Genomic DNA, 15,468 nt, shown 5'->3' with positions numbered 1-15,468 from the left:
AAATATTTTTTTAATAAAATCCATACAATAAAACCATTTTAAAACATATAAAACCAATACCTTCACTGTCCAACTCATTGTCCAAAAACATCTTTTGAGCCATTCCACAATTCAGTTCCACATAGTTCTGTGTTTGTCTATTGCACTGCGTTTCCAAAGGCTTGTTCGAAAAGCCAGGTTTTTACTTTCCTCCGGAAGGTCAGGAAGGAGGGGGCTGCTCTAATATCCCTAGGGAGGGGGTTCCACAGCCGAGGGGCCACCACTGAGAAGGCCCTGTGTCTTGTCCTCGCTAGGCATGCCTATGAAGAAGGCAGGACTGATAGCAGTGCCTCCCTAGCCAATCTTAAGCTCCTTTTATACAAAACCTGGACCTTAAGGTTGTTGGTGCTGTAATATCACAATGCTTATTTCTTCGCTGTTCTGATTTAAAATCACTGGACACAATTTTAAACTTAAATCTGGATGCACTAGCCAAGTGTAGAAGCACTCATACATTGAATACTGTTTGTCAAGTAAATCTGAGAACCCAGTCGCAAGCGGGTCTCCTCAGACCATCTGTTTCAAAGTTGAAATTCTCAAAATATTAACAGTGAAGAGTCTGGTCTGAATCCGAATCCCAAGTCTATATTATCTAGAGGGGAAATGCCTTCTCAGTTTTGCCAGCATTCAAAGTTTTGTGCTGGGATAATGGTACGGTTTTATGAACAGGAGTATGCTGGAGCATCCCGAACCTAACCCAGGAATTACTTTTGATAAAAAACATCACCATGGAGATTAAAAAAAGATTATTGTTATTAGTTACAATCTCAGATGCTAAAGTATTTGAACACTAGGTCTCTATATGATGCCATATTAGTTTGCACAATGCTGTGTTTTAATTTTTTGAAATGAATGGGATATATAGATAAAACTGTTTTCTTGCAATTTGCTGTTCAGCCTCAAAGGGCCGCTGTTGGCCAGACTGATAGGCAGAGAAAAGATAGAGATGCACGGATGCATTTTACACAGCTGTAATTCCAAGACATGATGCACAGATCAGGAAACTGAAGAGCACAAAGAAGGAGCACTCTTACAGAAAATATGAAAACAGTTTCAGATTGTTGAAATTAAGAAGAAAGGTACTTTATTCTACCTCAATGAAATTTGCCTTCATCCTCATGAGCTTTTGACCTGATCATAACAAGCTGAGTGAAGGAAGCTGCTTACTTCTGTGGGAGGCAGATGGAGAGTTACAGGGCACTCACAAGGCAAGTACTGCTTCTCTCACTATTGTCTTTTTCCTGTCTGCTTGCCACAGACCAGATTCATTATTCCATCCCCGAGGAGATGGCAAAGGGTTCCATTGTGGGGAACCTTGCCAAGGATTTGGGACTGAGTGCCAGAGAACTAAGATATCGTAAATTAAATATTGTATCTCTGACTGAAATGCAGTATTTCAGTATCAATGCAGACAGTGGCAACCTCTGTGTAAAGGACAGAATTGATCGAGAGGGAATATGTAGTAAAAATCCATTCTGCTTCATTAATTTAGAAGTTGTGGCAGAAAACCCTGGAAATGTCTTCCATATAACAGTGGCAATCCAAGATGTTAATGATAATGCACCCCAGTTCATCGATAGCAATATTAACTTAGAGATCATTGAATCCACTTTGCCTGGCACCAGATTTCTCCTTGGGAAAGCTCAAGATCCTGATATTGGGATAAATTCTCTCCAGAACTACCAGCTGAGCTCCAATCAGTACTTCACATTGGAAGTTAAGGAAAGAAAAGATGGAAATAAATATGCAGAAATTGTTCTTCAAAAGCCACTTGATCGGGAAAGTGAGCACTCACTCCACTTCATTCTTATGGCCCTGGATGGGGGTGAGACTATTAAAACTGGGACAGCTCAGATATGGATTAATGTCACAGATGCCAATGACAACCCGCCTATTTTCATTCAAGATGTCTACAAGTTCAGTTTGCATGAAAGTACTCCGATTGGATCATTTGTATTCCAGGTTACTGCCTCTGATAAAGATGAGGGTACAAATGCTCAGATCAGATACCAGTTCAGCAACACATTATCAACAGCCCGACAGAAATTTAGGCTGGATCCTGTAAATGGCACAGTAACTCTTATGGAGGCACTGGACTTTGAAGACATGGAAGAATTTAGTATGACAGTTACAGCAAAAGATGGAGGCGGCTTAATGGCACACTGCAATATTGAAATAAGTGTTCTCGATGAAAATGATAATGCGCCAAAGGTGACATTTGCCTCTATGTTTAACCCAGTTTCTGAGGATTCACCTCCTGGAACCTTAATTGCTGTGATCAATGTAAATGACAGAGATACTGGTGATAATGGAAAACTGACTTGCTATTTACAAGATATTTTGCCATTCAGGATTCTTCCATCATCTAATAACTATTACAAGCTCCTTACTGAAGGCCCCTTAGACAGAGAAAAGACTCCTGAGTATAAGATCACAATCACAGCCACTGATAAAGGAACTCCTCCTCTTTCCACACATGAAACGATCTCCCTACAGATCTCTGATATTAATGACAATGCCCCTGTTTTTGAGAAATCTTCCTTTAGGATCTATGTGCCAGAAAATAAGCCTTCTGGTGCCTCCATTTTTACTGTTAAAGCTTCCGATCCAGATGTGGGCTCAAATGCACAGATCACATTTTCTATCCTCAGCAGCAATATCCAGGAGCTCCCAGTCTCCTCCTATATCTCCATTAACTCTGAGACTGGCACCATTTATGCACAGCGATCCTTTGACTATGAAGAATTCAGAGAGTTCCAACTCCAGGTGAAGGCCCAAGATGGAGGATCTCCCCCTCTCAGTAGCAATGCCACAATCAAGGTGTTTATTCTGGACCAAAACGATAACACACCTCGAATTCTGTCCCCTTCCCCAGAAGCCAAGGGATCCAACTTGTTTGAAATGGTGCCTCGTTCTGCTGAGGAGGATTATCTAGTCACCAAGATAGTGGCAGTGGATGCTGATTCTGGACACAATGCCTGGCTCTCCTACCATCTGGTCCAAGCTACGGAGCCAGGCCTCTTCTCCATTGGATCTCATACTGGGGAGATCAGGACAACCAGAGCATTTATGGAGAAAGATGCTGTGAAACAGAGGCTGGTGGTTGTGGTGAAGGACAATGGGCAGCCTCCTCTCTCAGCCACCATCACTCTGAACCTGGTGTTTGCAGAGAACTTCCAGGAGGCCCTTCCAGAAATGAAAAACCAGGCAAGGGAGTCAGAGACTCAGGATGATCTCCAGTTCTACCTAGTGTTGGCCTTAGCTGTGATCTCCTTCTTATTCCTCTTGACAGTGATTCTGGCCATTACAATGAAAGTCCGGAAATCAGGGAATCCCCAATTCCTGCAGTGCTTTGGCCCTGTTCCTCATTCGAAGGCAGGGGCCATCTTTCCCCCTAATTTTGAAGATGGGACTTTGCCTTATTCCTACCAGCTGTGCCTTTCCTCAGAGTCCCAGAGGAATGAGTTTACCTTCATGGCACCCAAATTTCCCATGGCAAACAATCTTCTTTGTAGTGACAAATCTGAAGTGCCTTTCACAGGCAGTGGAGGAAATTTGAATTCTCAGATGGAAATTGTCGAAAAGGTATGCTTCCTCTGTAAAACGTTTGCATTGTCAACATTTTATTAGTATAACTAATATTTAAATGCTGGTTTCATATAGCAGATGTCAGTGTCATTTATATTTTCAGACTTTTATTCATTGGAAATAAATTATAAGTGTGTCTTTGTGTTTTCAAGTCACCTTTCAATTTATGGTAATCCCACTCATTTTGTAGAGTTTTCTGCAGCAAAAAATACTCAGAGAGGGGTTTTTTTAGTCTCTTATTCAGAAATGTAGCCTACAGCATCTGTTACCCGTTGGCAGTACTAACCAGGGCTGACCCTACTTAGCTTCCATGTTCTGATGGAATCTGGTGTCTTCAAAGTATTTAGACCCATGGAAATAAATAAATCTTTTATTTAAACTGGAATCAAATAGATAGGGCTTTCTTGATGTCAATGCTCCTACATTGTGCTCAATGTTAAATGTTAAATGTTTGTGTTGAATTCAGTAACTTCTAGCCAATGGGGGTATGTAATTCTGTGATGCAAAACTTCTCTTCTTGAGATTAGAAGTTTATAACAATCAAACATGTGAGTTAGCTATTCTGCCTGCTTACTTTATTGAATTTTCCAAACTTTTTATGTGTGTGGTAGTTAGAGTTGTTTTAAAAAACACATTTTGAAAACACTACAAATAATGACAGGCTATTTGCCTTTACTTACAACTTTATAACTTTATTATTATTTATTATTATAAAATTTTATTATGCTTTTAACCAAAAAAAGAGAAGACATCGAAAGTGTGGGAACAATTTCCAAATAGAAAAGTTGAGAAAAAGAGGGAGGGGAGGAAGTGAAGGAAAAAGGGTGAAAGGGGGGAAAACAGTTTGACTTCTTTCTATTCTTCAGTGGTTGTAAAAAAACCAAAATTGTTCACAAATAACTGAGAAATCTACTACTACCCTGTGTCTATTTAGCCTTCTCGTGAATGTTGTGCTTCAAATTATCACGTCTATATTGAGATACTTAAAATAATACTTGACCAGGTCCCAGTTTGTTTGTATTTTTGGAAGGCCTTGATTTGGAGTGATCCAGTAAATTAATTTTTCTTGTTTTTATATATAACTTTATTCTTATATCCTGCCACCATTTCCTCAAAGGGACTTGGGGTGCCTTATATGGGGACCAAGTCCAGCATAAAACAAGTTACAAAATAACATACTTAAAACATATAACATATAACAGTAAAATGTAATTCAAAACAATAAAACCAAAACAATAAAAACATATTTAAAAAGCTCAACTGACATCATAACCAGTAGCCAGGAAATGTGGGCATGTTCAGCATTGATTGGGTAGGGCAAGGGCGTGTGCAACACAAAGCTGTAGGGTCGGGCCGGAAGTAAAGTGCTGGGAAATCAAAATCATAAGCTAGCGTTGTGCAGATGCTAAATCATTATTCAAGACCCCTAAAGCTTGAAAAGTGAGCATGTTCAGATTTGATAGGGCAGGGCAAGTGCTTGTGTGGGGCTTTACTGTTTGTTCTTGCTCAAATGCTGGTTATTATATTTTAGAAACACTTGAAGTCTGCCTCAAGGGAAAGACTGGCAGAAATGGCAAAATTCACCATAGCGCTCATGACTCTCACCACCTTTGCTAAAAACAGCCTCAGTCTTTGAAGCCATCAAGACTAAACTCTCTCAGGCATTTGGGCCTGGGTAGCCTTTAGGAACAGAGTGCTACTGGCTTTTCTACTGCAGGGAAGCAGCTCTAGCTATATATTTTTTTACCAGTACAAGGATCCAGAAGGGGATAGAAAAGGATAGGTAGCAGTAATAATGGGAAGACAAACATGATCACATCAACAACAAAACTTTTCTTCCTGCCTCAAATGGCAGAAGGATTAGAATTAATGCCACTACCTTCTTTTCTTGTGTGAGCCTTCAATTTGCTATAAACAGGGGTAACTTGCAGCCTGCAGTCACATGTGACAGAAAAATATAGAGGTGATTTGCTTGGGGATTTCATCAGAAGTAATAGCCATGATGGGAGTTTGGATGCAAATCTAAGAGCTTACAATCAATTTCATTTTTTAAAGCAAACTACCAGCATATAGTGAAAATGCATTTCAGTTAGTTCTGTTTGTTGTTGTTTTAAAGAAATCTGATTTATCAACATTACTACGCAAATAATACTAACAGAAATTATCACAATCAGAAAAAAACAACAAAAAGAAGATTTCCCGCTCTTCTAACTCAGGACCTTATTGTATGTGTCTCAGAAAATGGGTTCTCCTATGTTAACCCCATTTCAACTCAGATGGGAGCATGCCTGTCTAGCCCCTTGTCTTACTGTACAATTCCTCTTTAAATGTATATGACTCCTCCCAATCCGTGCTTTCCTGGCTTCACAATGTCCTTCTGTGTGTGTGTGTGTTTTAATATAGGTACTGCACAACTTCAATAATTCACAAATTTGAGACTGTGCACCCCCGAACCCTTGTTTTTTCACATTTTGTAAGTTCCAGTGTTTTTCATATTACATTTTTAAAGAAAATAAGCACTTTGAAATGTGATTGGTATTGCATTTACTTGGCACTTGGAAGGAGTACTTTAAGGCTTTTTCAGATAGGCAATCGTGTGCACAAGTGGGAAGTTCTAAAAATATATTGTTTTGAAAGAAAAGTAAACATTGAAGAGGGGAAATAGCTTGTTTCTACCTATTATTTAAAAGAAAGTGATCAGTACAAAAGGATCAGGAGACAGGATCCAATTTTTGCTTTGCAGCCTAGAAATAAATAACCTAACAATCAAGGGAGAAAGGGTTTTTTTTTCTTTGGTAGCCAGGAAGGACAGCCCAGAGTGGATGCCACATTTCACAAAACCAGGGGCTTTGTGAAAGACTGTGAAGTCTTCACCAAGTGAAGACTGTGGTGATGGTGGCAATTAGTAAGTTGAGGTAGTTCATATGAAGCACAATAAAAAGAGAAATGGAGGTCCATTATATATGTTCATATATAAGAATACTTTGATAGCAGCAGATAACAACAAAATATGTAACTCTAAGGTGGAATCTATCCAAACACCCAGTGATCACAACATACCCATATTTTTAAAAGTCAGTGTAAAATTTTAAGGGGTTTGGATTTTTCCAGATTTTGCAAACTGGGAGAAGTACACAAAAATAATATTTGAAATTATTAGACATGCATTATAAAATGTGTGGAAAAATACTTTAACCATAAATTTGATGTCCTTTGTTGAGAATGGTGACCACAGTCTGTTCCCCAGTCTGTTTATATGGATGGATGGATGGATGGATGGATGGATGGATGGATGGGAGGGAGGGAGGGAGGGAAAGAAAGCTGAATTGCCATTGACATTTAGAGGTGAAGAGGAGTAAAAAAAAAATGGATAAAGTGGAATGAAACTGTGCTGTTATTCATGTGGCTTCCTATAAATCCATTGTCGTTTTCGCTTTGGTTTTCATTCAATCGTGTTTATATTTGCTAACTGTATTTGCAAATTGTTGATTTATTCTAGAAAATCAATCCCTTTGATCTACCTGGTATACTCTATTCTGTTGAATTCTACTCTTAGTGGTTGCTTAACACGCTTTTCATTTTCTTGCTTTTTTGAACTGTCTTCTCTTCCATTATAAATAGTTCTTATAACATGGCAGTGCGGTTTTTACTATATACTTTGAACACACTATGATTAGACCATTTTCATAAATGGTGGAGTATCCTATTATAGATCCTGCTGTACTCCCATTCTCAGAGGTAGCATCAAAACAATGAAACCACCCACATTATAATCCTGACTTCTCTGTAATGGCACATACCTAAAATCACTTCATAAAAACGAGTTACTATAAATACACTTTATCAGGTGCAGCAGAACCCTACAAAGCCTATGACGTTGCTTTCTTTTTTTTTTCACCCTGTGTTGCCAATGGTTTTTCGTGCTTATGAATATGGATTTAGGAGTAATCACTGTCATAAACTGAAAGGGTACATAAAGGAAGCATAGGTTGTTTCTCTCATTTTGGAATATGACTCCCCCCTCGGGGATGAGAAGGGTGGGGTGGAAATATAGGAAATAAATCAATAAATACCACAAGTATGTGACAGGATGTCACTACCATCTAAAACTGCATCTCTACACTAACAGAAAACTTTTTTGGTGACTTTCCCTCCTGCCATTCCAAATAATTTATCTCTTTTTCAGTATTGTTACAGTAAGTTGTAGCAGGATCAAGTGTGTGTTAAAGAAAAACCTTATGATGTTCATTATTACGTGCAGCTGGTAATGTAGGTCAGCTAGCATTTTGGGGGCGCATCCGGTGGGGTATAACTGTATGGATTTTAAAATACAATTTAAAATACAGTTTGGAGAAGCAATACGCTACTCTGAGGAAGAGAAGCAATATGCTGTAATGCTGCTATTCTCTAACAGTGATGCTCTTTGTTATGGTGGAATAGCTATTTACTCAAGATTTATGTTTTGCTCTCTCATATGAATGAAGATGAAGAAGCCTTATTCTGTGTTACTTACAAGGACTATGTAAGTTTATTGCTCTGTTTGATTTTATATGCAACACTGCAAGTTTATGCCTCTGCTGATAAGAGTAAAGTTTTTTTCTGTTCCTTTTTCCTCTTACCGTGTGTCCTTTGGATGGGACTTGGCTAAATACGTGTGCAACATGTATGTCATACTATGATAGGCTTTTAGGGAAATCAAAAGGCCTCTTATGCCATAAATCATATTGTAAGTCTCCTTCAGGCTACATAATTCATACCACGATCTTATCCCACAAAATCCTGCAATGTTTTGTGAGGCATTGAAATCCTCTTGAATAGAACTCCATTACAAATCTCAGGAGGTAGTCAACACAGCTGAAATGGTTTTAGCTGTGTCGTGTAATATGAAAGAGACCCGGTATATATTCTATATTTAAAGCAGTCTTGGTAGAGTCGTCCATAACGTTTTCATGAAAACATCAAAGGAAAGATATTTTACAGGGTTTACCAAAGAGTTTATTCCATGGCTGCATTTTCTCCACTGAAGTATTATCACCAATCCTTGTTTCCACAACAAGCCATTTTTTTTCAAAATCCAATTTTCACAGGGACAGAAAGTGAGGTGAAATCTTCTGAACAGGGGCACAGGTAGCAAAACAAATGCCACAAGGGTGGTAATCTTTTCCTATATGCTAGCCAAATCTCATGTGTGTGTGTGAGAGAGAGAGAGAGAGAGAGAGACTGGAGTTACATTTTTAAACTGCATCTTTTCCGACTCACAAACAAATTCAAATTATGAACAAACCTACAGGCGCTGTCCTGTTCATAACTGGAGACTGCTGTAGTCAAAATATAGGGTTTACTATTATCAATTAATTGATTATACATTTTTCTCAAGATGGGATTCAGAATTTTGCTTTAAATTTTATCAGTGAATATTATCATATCATAGAAGGTACAAATGATACATATGGTTAAGCAGATAAATGCCTGATACGTTTTGAGATTATAATTGGGGATACCCACAAAGTCAAAGCAGAAATCACTAATATCAGTAATGGGAATGCTTTGCCTTTCCAGCAAAGGGAAAAACCAGCAACAGATAATACAGAATCCTAAGTTTTTCTACTGTGAAGTTCATGATCCTGGTTATGCACAAGTTCACAAAAAATTAGCACCAATAGCTATTTTTCTGAAATGACAAGGTAGTAATTTACAGACAAGGTAAGTGCTAGGAAAAAAAACATTTGGATCATTAACATGGAGATGTACATCACCTGAAGTCCTTAGCATATGAGGCAAAAAAATACCACCAGAACCAGTACAGTGTCTGTTAAACTTATTGCCCTCGTTGCTAAAGACAATCTACGCATTGTTCAGCCAATGAAACTATAAACAGCACTGAGAAAATAACATTTTCAGGACCATTTTGATTACATTAAAAGTCATTGATTCAGCAAAGGAAAAAACCAAGAAATAAAATATTTCCTAAAAATGAAGAGTTTCCTAAATATTCTACCTGGATTCAGACATAGCACTTTATGATAGTGATATTCAAGTCATTGATGGGGGAAAACTATTGAATAATGTCCCAAATTTCACTCATCATCTGTGTGTACTTCTGCAGGAACTGCAATACAGTGAGCCACTGATATCCCCTGGGATTTGATTCCAGGATACTAAAATCTGTGGATGATTAATTCCCATTATATACAGTGGTGTAGCAAAAATTATGACCGTTATATAAAATATCAAAATCAAGGTTTGCTTTTTTAGAATTACAGTATTTTTGAAATAGTTTCAATCTGTGGATGGTAGAACCTGTTGATATAGGAAGCCTACTGTTAAATATGAAGATGAAGATTCAGCAGAGAATCTGTAAGTCCTTTTTTCATTCTAACAATTACATTTTCAATTAATGAAATAATTCAGCATCCCAGTTTAACAAGAGTTTTAGGCAGTGAGGAGAAAAGTTCCTACATCACCATGCAGCATGGAATTTCCTCACTTTGTACTATAATTACTATCCCCGTCCTGATTTTTGACACCAATGATACCCTCTTTCCTTCTCACAGTCCTCTCATGGTCTTTTACATTGTTGGAAATAATCAAATGCATTCTCCATTCTCTTGTTCTCAAAACAAACAGTCCACTTACAGAATGCCAATAACCTATCCCATTTTGATGACCAGATGAATGGCTCCCTTCTCTTCTCTCATCTCTAAGCTGATCTTAATATCATTTTATTATGAATCACACAAGAACTTAAAGTAGTTTAAGGTCATTCAGGTGGTTGTGGTATAGGCAGATCCTAGACAAAATGCCCAGCTCATCTGCAAGCTGACTGGGGCCTCAGAGTCAAGGCGCTTCACACTGGAGATATCAGGTCACCTTGGTTCTTTCTTGAGAAGAACCACATCAAGCAAAGTCTGGTGGCTTTATTCAAAGTTTGTGGACAGCCATCTCAATCCTGTTCACTATGGTGCTGGCTGATAATATTTCAGACATGCTACCTGATTTAGGCATTTTCTAAACTCCCACAGATTCTCAATTAGATCTCACATTCTGCCTGATGATTGCAATAGGTTTTCTGCCTTGACTCTTTTTTACCTTCCTCCTTATACCTGAACTTAGATGTCTAATGTAGAAAAATGTTCCTTACAGTTAATGAGTATGAATGGAGTACCAGCTTTCCTTTATATGTCATTATTTTCACTGATAATGGCTGGAGGAAGAACAGTGTCTTATACAGAGTCCAGTCAGCAGATATAGGACTCAGTCATTCTTCCCGTAGTTTTATTTCTAAAGCCAAACCCCATTAGGGTATTGCTGAGAGAATTCAAATCTGTATTATTTAGTTTATGATTTAGATCTCACATCTAAGTTGGACTTAAATAAGATTAACTAATGTTAGGGAAATGCTTTGACACATTGGCATCCTCTGGTGTCCTGTATGTATCTTCAGTTAACTTGTGGATGGGTTGTTGTAGGTTTTTTGGGCTATATGGCCATGTTCTAGAAGCATTCTCTCCTGACGTTTCGCAGAGGTTGACCTCACAACCTCTGAGGATGCTTGCCATAGATGCAGGAGAAACATCAGGAGAGAATGCTTCTAGAACATGGCCATATAGCCCAAAAAACCTACAACAACCCAGTGATTCCAGCCATGAAAGCCTTCGACAATAACTGGTGGATATCTTTTAGCATAAAGTTTCATTCCTTGTTTAGAAAACTTCCTCCATTGATGTGTAGCGCTCATACGAAAGAATCCACAGCTTTTGGGAGAAGTAGTTTAGGATGTTTCCCATTACTATTTACTCCATTAAAATTGAGTTCTTATATTGTGACATTGCAAGGTAGCTATGTTGCCAAAAACCCATATATTGTTTTTCATATAGGTTTATCGAAGTAAAGCAACATTTAAAAGTGAAAATGTAAGGAAGAAAATAATGTCTGGTTCAGACAAAGCAAAATATTACAACTTCTAACAGTTTTTTCTTTGGAAAAAAAAATATATGGGTGATATTTTGTGGAAACATTATAAAGCAGGAGGGTTGAGGAAAGAACAGACTCTCAATACTGTAATAATCATCCAATTTAATCTAGCACCTGTTTGAAACTTATATATAAATTTTATATTATTATTAGTTGTATGGTAGACATTTTAACATGATGTATCCGAAAGTACTTCTTGCCGGGATGCACAGAAAAAGAGTAAAGGAAAATAGAGGCAATGCCTCCAGTTAATTAACAGAGGCAGTTTCTTGCAGTTCTCTAGTTGCGTCTCACAGTGCCGCTGTTGGCCAATGAGGAAATCAGAGAGGGACTAGGGATCCACATGCTCCCTGCTGTTGGATTGCTCCACATCAGCTGCAAATCAGTGAAGCGGACTGTCTGCTGTAGCGAAAAAGAAGAAAGCAGTGTGATACAGGAAAATTAAGAAGAAAGAGAGGATTCTAGATTGCTGAGTTCTTAGGAAAATTTAATCTCATCTGCTGAGGAAAACAAGCAGAAAAATGAAGACAGAGGTGGAAACTATTAAACCATCCAGAAGGTACAATTTACTTCTCTTCTTAATGTCTTTTTTCTGTTGGGTCACTTCAGAGCCAGTTCATTATTCCATCCCTGAGGAGATGGCAAAGGGCTCTTTGGTGGGAAATCTTGCCAAGGATTTGGGACTCAGTCTCAGAGAACTGAGGAACAGAAACCTGCACATTCTTTCTGAAGGTAAACCATATTTCACTATCAGTGGAGAGAATGGAAATTTATATGTCAATGACAGATTAGATCGTGAAGAAATATGTGGAAAGAGCACACACTGTCTCATACATTTTGAAGCTGTGGTTGAAAATCCTTTAAATATTTTCCATATAAATGTAGCAATCCAGGACATTAATGATAATACTCCACAATTCTTAAAGGGCAATATCAGGCTTGAAATTATTGAATCCACATTACCAGGAGCCACATTTTTTATTGGAAGAGCAGAAGATCCTGACATAGGAAAGAACTCTCTCCAGAATTATGAGTTAAGCTCAAATCAGTTTTTCATATTGGAGGTTAAAAAAAGTCAAGTTGAACTAGTGCTGCAGAAACCACTTGATCGAGAAAGTGAGCACTCCCTCCAGTTGATTCTTACAGCAGTGGATGGAGGTGAACCCCCCAAAACTGGGACTGCTTTGATATCAATTAATGTTACTGATGCAAATGACAATCCACCCATCTTCAAACAAGAAGTGTATATGGCCACAGTTGTTGAAAGTGTTCCGATTGGATCCCTTCTGCTCCAAGTTACAGCTGTAGACAAAGATGATGGTATAAATGCTCAAATTGAATATCATTTCAGTAGTGTATCAACAACAACCCAACAGAAATTCAGGCTAGACCCACAAAGCGGAAAAATTACCATTAAGGAAAATCTTGATTTTGAGGATACAGATACATATACTATGGCAGTGGAGGCAAGAGATGGAGGGGGATTAGTAGCTCACTGCAAAGTTGATGTAACAATACTGGATGTGAATGACAATGTCCCCGAAATGAATATTGCTTCTTTGTCTAATCCAGTTTCTGAAGACTCTGTTCCTGGAACAGTAATTGCTCTTATCAATGTAAAGGACAGAGATTCTGGAGAAAATGGAAAAGTCACATGTTCCTTACTAGGTGATTGGCCATTTAAAATGGTATCCTCATCTAACAGTTACTACAAGCTCATCACAGATGGTGTCCTGGACAGAGAGAGAAAACCAGAGTATAACATCACAATTATTGCCACTGACAAAGGTACCCCACCTCTCTCCTCAAACAAAACCATTTCCCTCCAGATTACAGATATCAATGACAATTCTCCTGCCTTTGAGGAAAAGGCCTACCACATTTTTGTCCCAGAAAACAATCCTTCAGGAGCCTCCATTTTCACAGTTAAAGCCTCTGACCCAGATCTGGGCCGCAATGCACAGGTTACTTACTCCATCTTCAACAAAAACATTGATGAGCTGCCTCTCTCCTCTTTTGTCTCCATTAACTCTGAGACTGGGACAATCTACGCACAGCGTTCCTTTGACTATGAGCAATTCAGGCAGTTCCAGATTCAAGTCAAGGCCCAGGATGGTGGGTCTCCTCCTCTCAGCAGCAACACCACGGTGTTGGTTTTTATTCTGGATGAGAATGACAATAGTCCTCGGGTTCTGTATCCTTTGCCACCCGCTGATGGTTCGGCCTTGTTTGAGGTAGTTCCTCACTCAGCTGAGCCAGGCTATCTAGTGACCAAAGTGGTGGCAGTGGATGCTGACGCAGGACACAATGCCTGGCTCTCCTACCAGCTGCTTCAAGCCAGCGAGCCTGCACTTTTTACTATTGGATCACGCACTGGAGAGATCAGGACATCACGGGTCCTTGTGGAGAAAGATATTGTGAAACACAAGCTGGTCATCTTGGTTAAGGACAATGGGAAGTCTCCACTCTCAGCCACAGTGATACTGAACCTTGTAGTTGCAGAGAACTTCCAAGAGGCGCTTCCGGAAATGAGTAATCGATCCACTGACTCTGAGCAGCAGTCTGAGGTCCAGTTTTATTTGGTGCTGGCTTTAGCGTTGATTTCATTTTTCTTCCTCCTCTCAGTCATTTTGGTCATTGTAATAAAACTTCGGCAATCCAGGAATCCCAAATCATTCCAATGTTTTGATCCTAATACTTTTTCTAAGACACATGTTGTATTTCCCCCAAACTATGAAGACGGAACTTTACCTTATTCCTACCAACTCCGTTTATCCTCTGCATTGAAGAGAGAGGTCATCTCTTTACCAAAACCCAACATCCAGGTTGCAGAAAACTTACTTGATGGTGATAATTCTGAGCTGGTACTTGTGGATAGCAACTGTGAGAATTTCAGTTCAGAAATGGAAGTTGGTGATAAGGTAAGCTTTGCATTTGAAAGCAGTGGCATTGCATCACATATTTTCTAGTTAGTGATATGGTAAACTATAACTTAAAAAGGAGTTGGTCTTCTATTTAGGCACTTCTTTTCTTAGGCTGGAGGGTCCAATTTCTGGGCTTGTCTGAAAATCATGTCACTGATTGACCACATGCATCCTTGAATCCTGGGGACTGATACTTAAGTTCTAAAATTCACTCGGCTGTTCTTCTCAGTGTGAAAGTGACCTAGCTACATTACCCTAGCCATTGAGCAAACTGAATTTCTCTGGTTTTATTGAGCAAGGCAAAAATATAGAGTCAGGAGAATCTTTCAGAAGGAGGAAGGCGACAGGTGCAAACTATACTCCCATCCTTCTCCTCAAAATGACTTGTTTTTCTCTAAGTAAGCCTTGAATTTTTTTAAAAAAACATTATTTCCCGAGATGTACTTAAAAAGTTCCATAGTTACAGAGGAATAATTTAAAAGAAAAAACAGTTCACAGCTGTCGGCCTTTATACATTGAATAATGCTAATTTTTTTTAAAAACTAAAATACCGCTCAGACCCTACTTCCCCTCAACAGAGCTGTCTGCCTCCTGGACATTGACGGTGGAGTCAGGAAGAATGGTTGTTGATCTGAAAGCAGAAGCCAATATTAGCAGGAAAATCTGGCCCAAATAAAAGATTACACTACATGGAAGCACCAACAAGTTAAAATACAGTAGTGTGTACTTTTTGTGAAGAAATCTTGAATATGGGCAGTTCCCAGGTTCTGTAGGTTTGTTCTTGTTGAATTTGTATGTAAGTTGGAACAGGTACATTTTTAAGTGTAACAACATCCAAGTTTTCGATAGCATAGCAAAGACTTAACACCCCTGTGGTGTTTGTCTTGCTGTCTGTGCCCCTGTTCAGAAGATTTCACCTCACTTTCTATCCCTGTGTTTATTG

General features: G+C 38.8%; 1 protein-coding gene across 43 annotated transcripts in view; it reads left to right on the top strand.

Moving 5' to 3' along the window:
- Nucleotides 1-15,468, top strand: part of LOC132774269 (protocadherin gamma-A4-like) — a 393,640-nt gene that overhangs the window by 293,542 nt on the left and 84,630 nt on the right. Inside the window, exon 1 of one of the 43 annotated variants that reach the window (XM_060774236.2) lies at nt 993-3,624. The exons of 41 other annotated variants lie outside the window; for them this stretch is intronic. In XM_060774236.2, coding sequence (XP_060630219.2) covers nt 1,222-3,624 — 2,403 coding nt within the window. In that variant the 5' untranslated portion in view covers nt 993-1,221. Of the gene's footprint in view, nt 1-992; nt 3,625-12,166; nt 14,523-15,468 lie in introns of those variants that run through there. One more of the 43 variants, XM_067467719.1, reaches the window with a different exon arrangement.

This window comes from Anolis sagrei, chromosome 4 (genome assembly GCF_037176765.1).
Source record: "Anolis sagrei isolate rAnoSag1 chromosome 4, rAnoSag1.mat, whole genome shotgun sequence".
Classification (NCBI taxonomy): domain Eukaryota; kingdom Metazoa; phylum Chordata; class Lepidosauria; order Squamata; family Dactyloidae; genus Anolis; species Anolis sagrei.
Note: the sequence above shows the minus strand (reverse complement) of the source record. Positions and strands in the feature narration are given on the sequence as shown.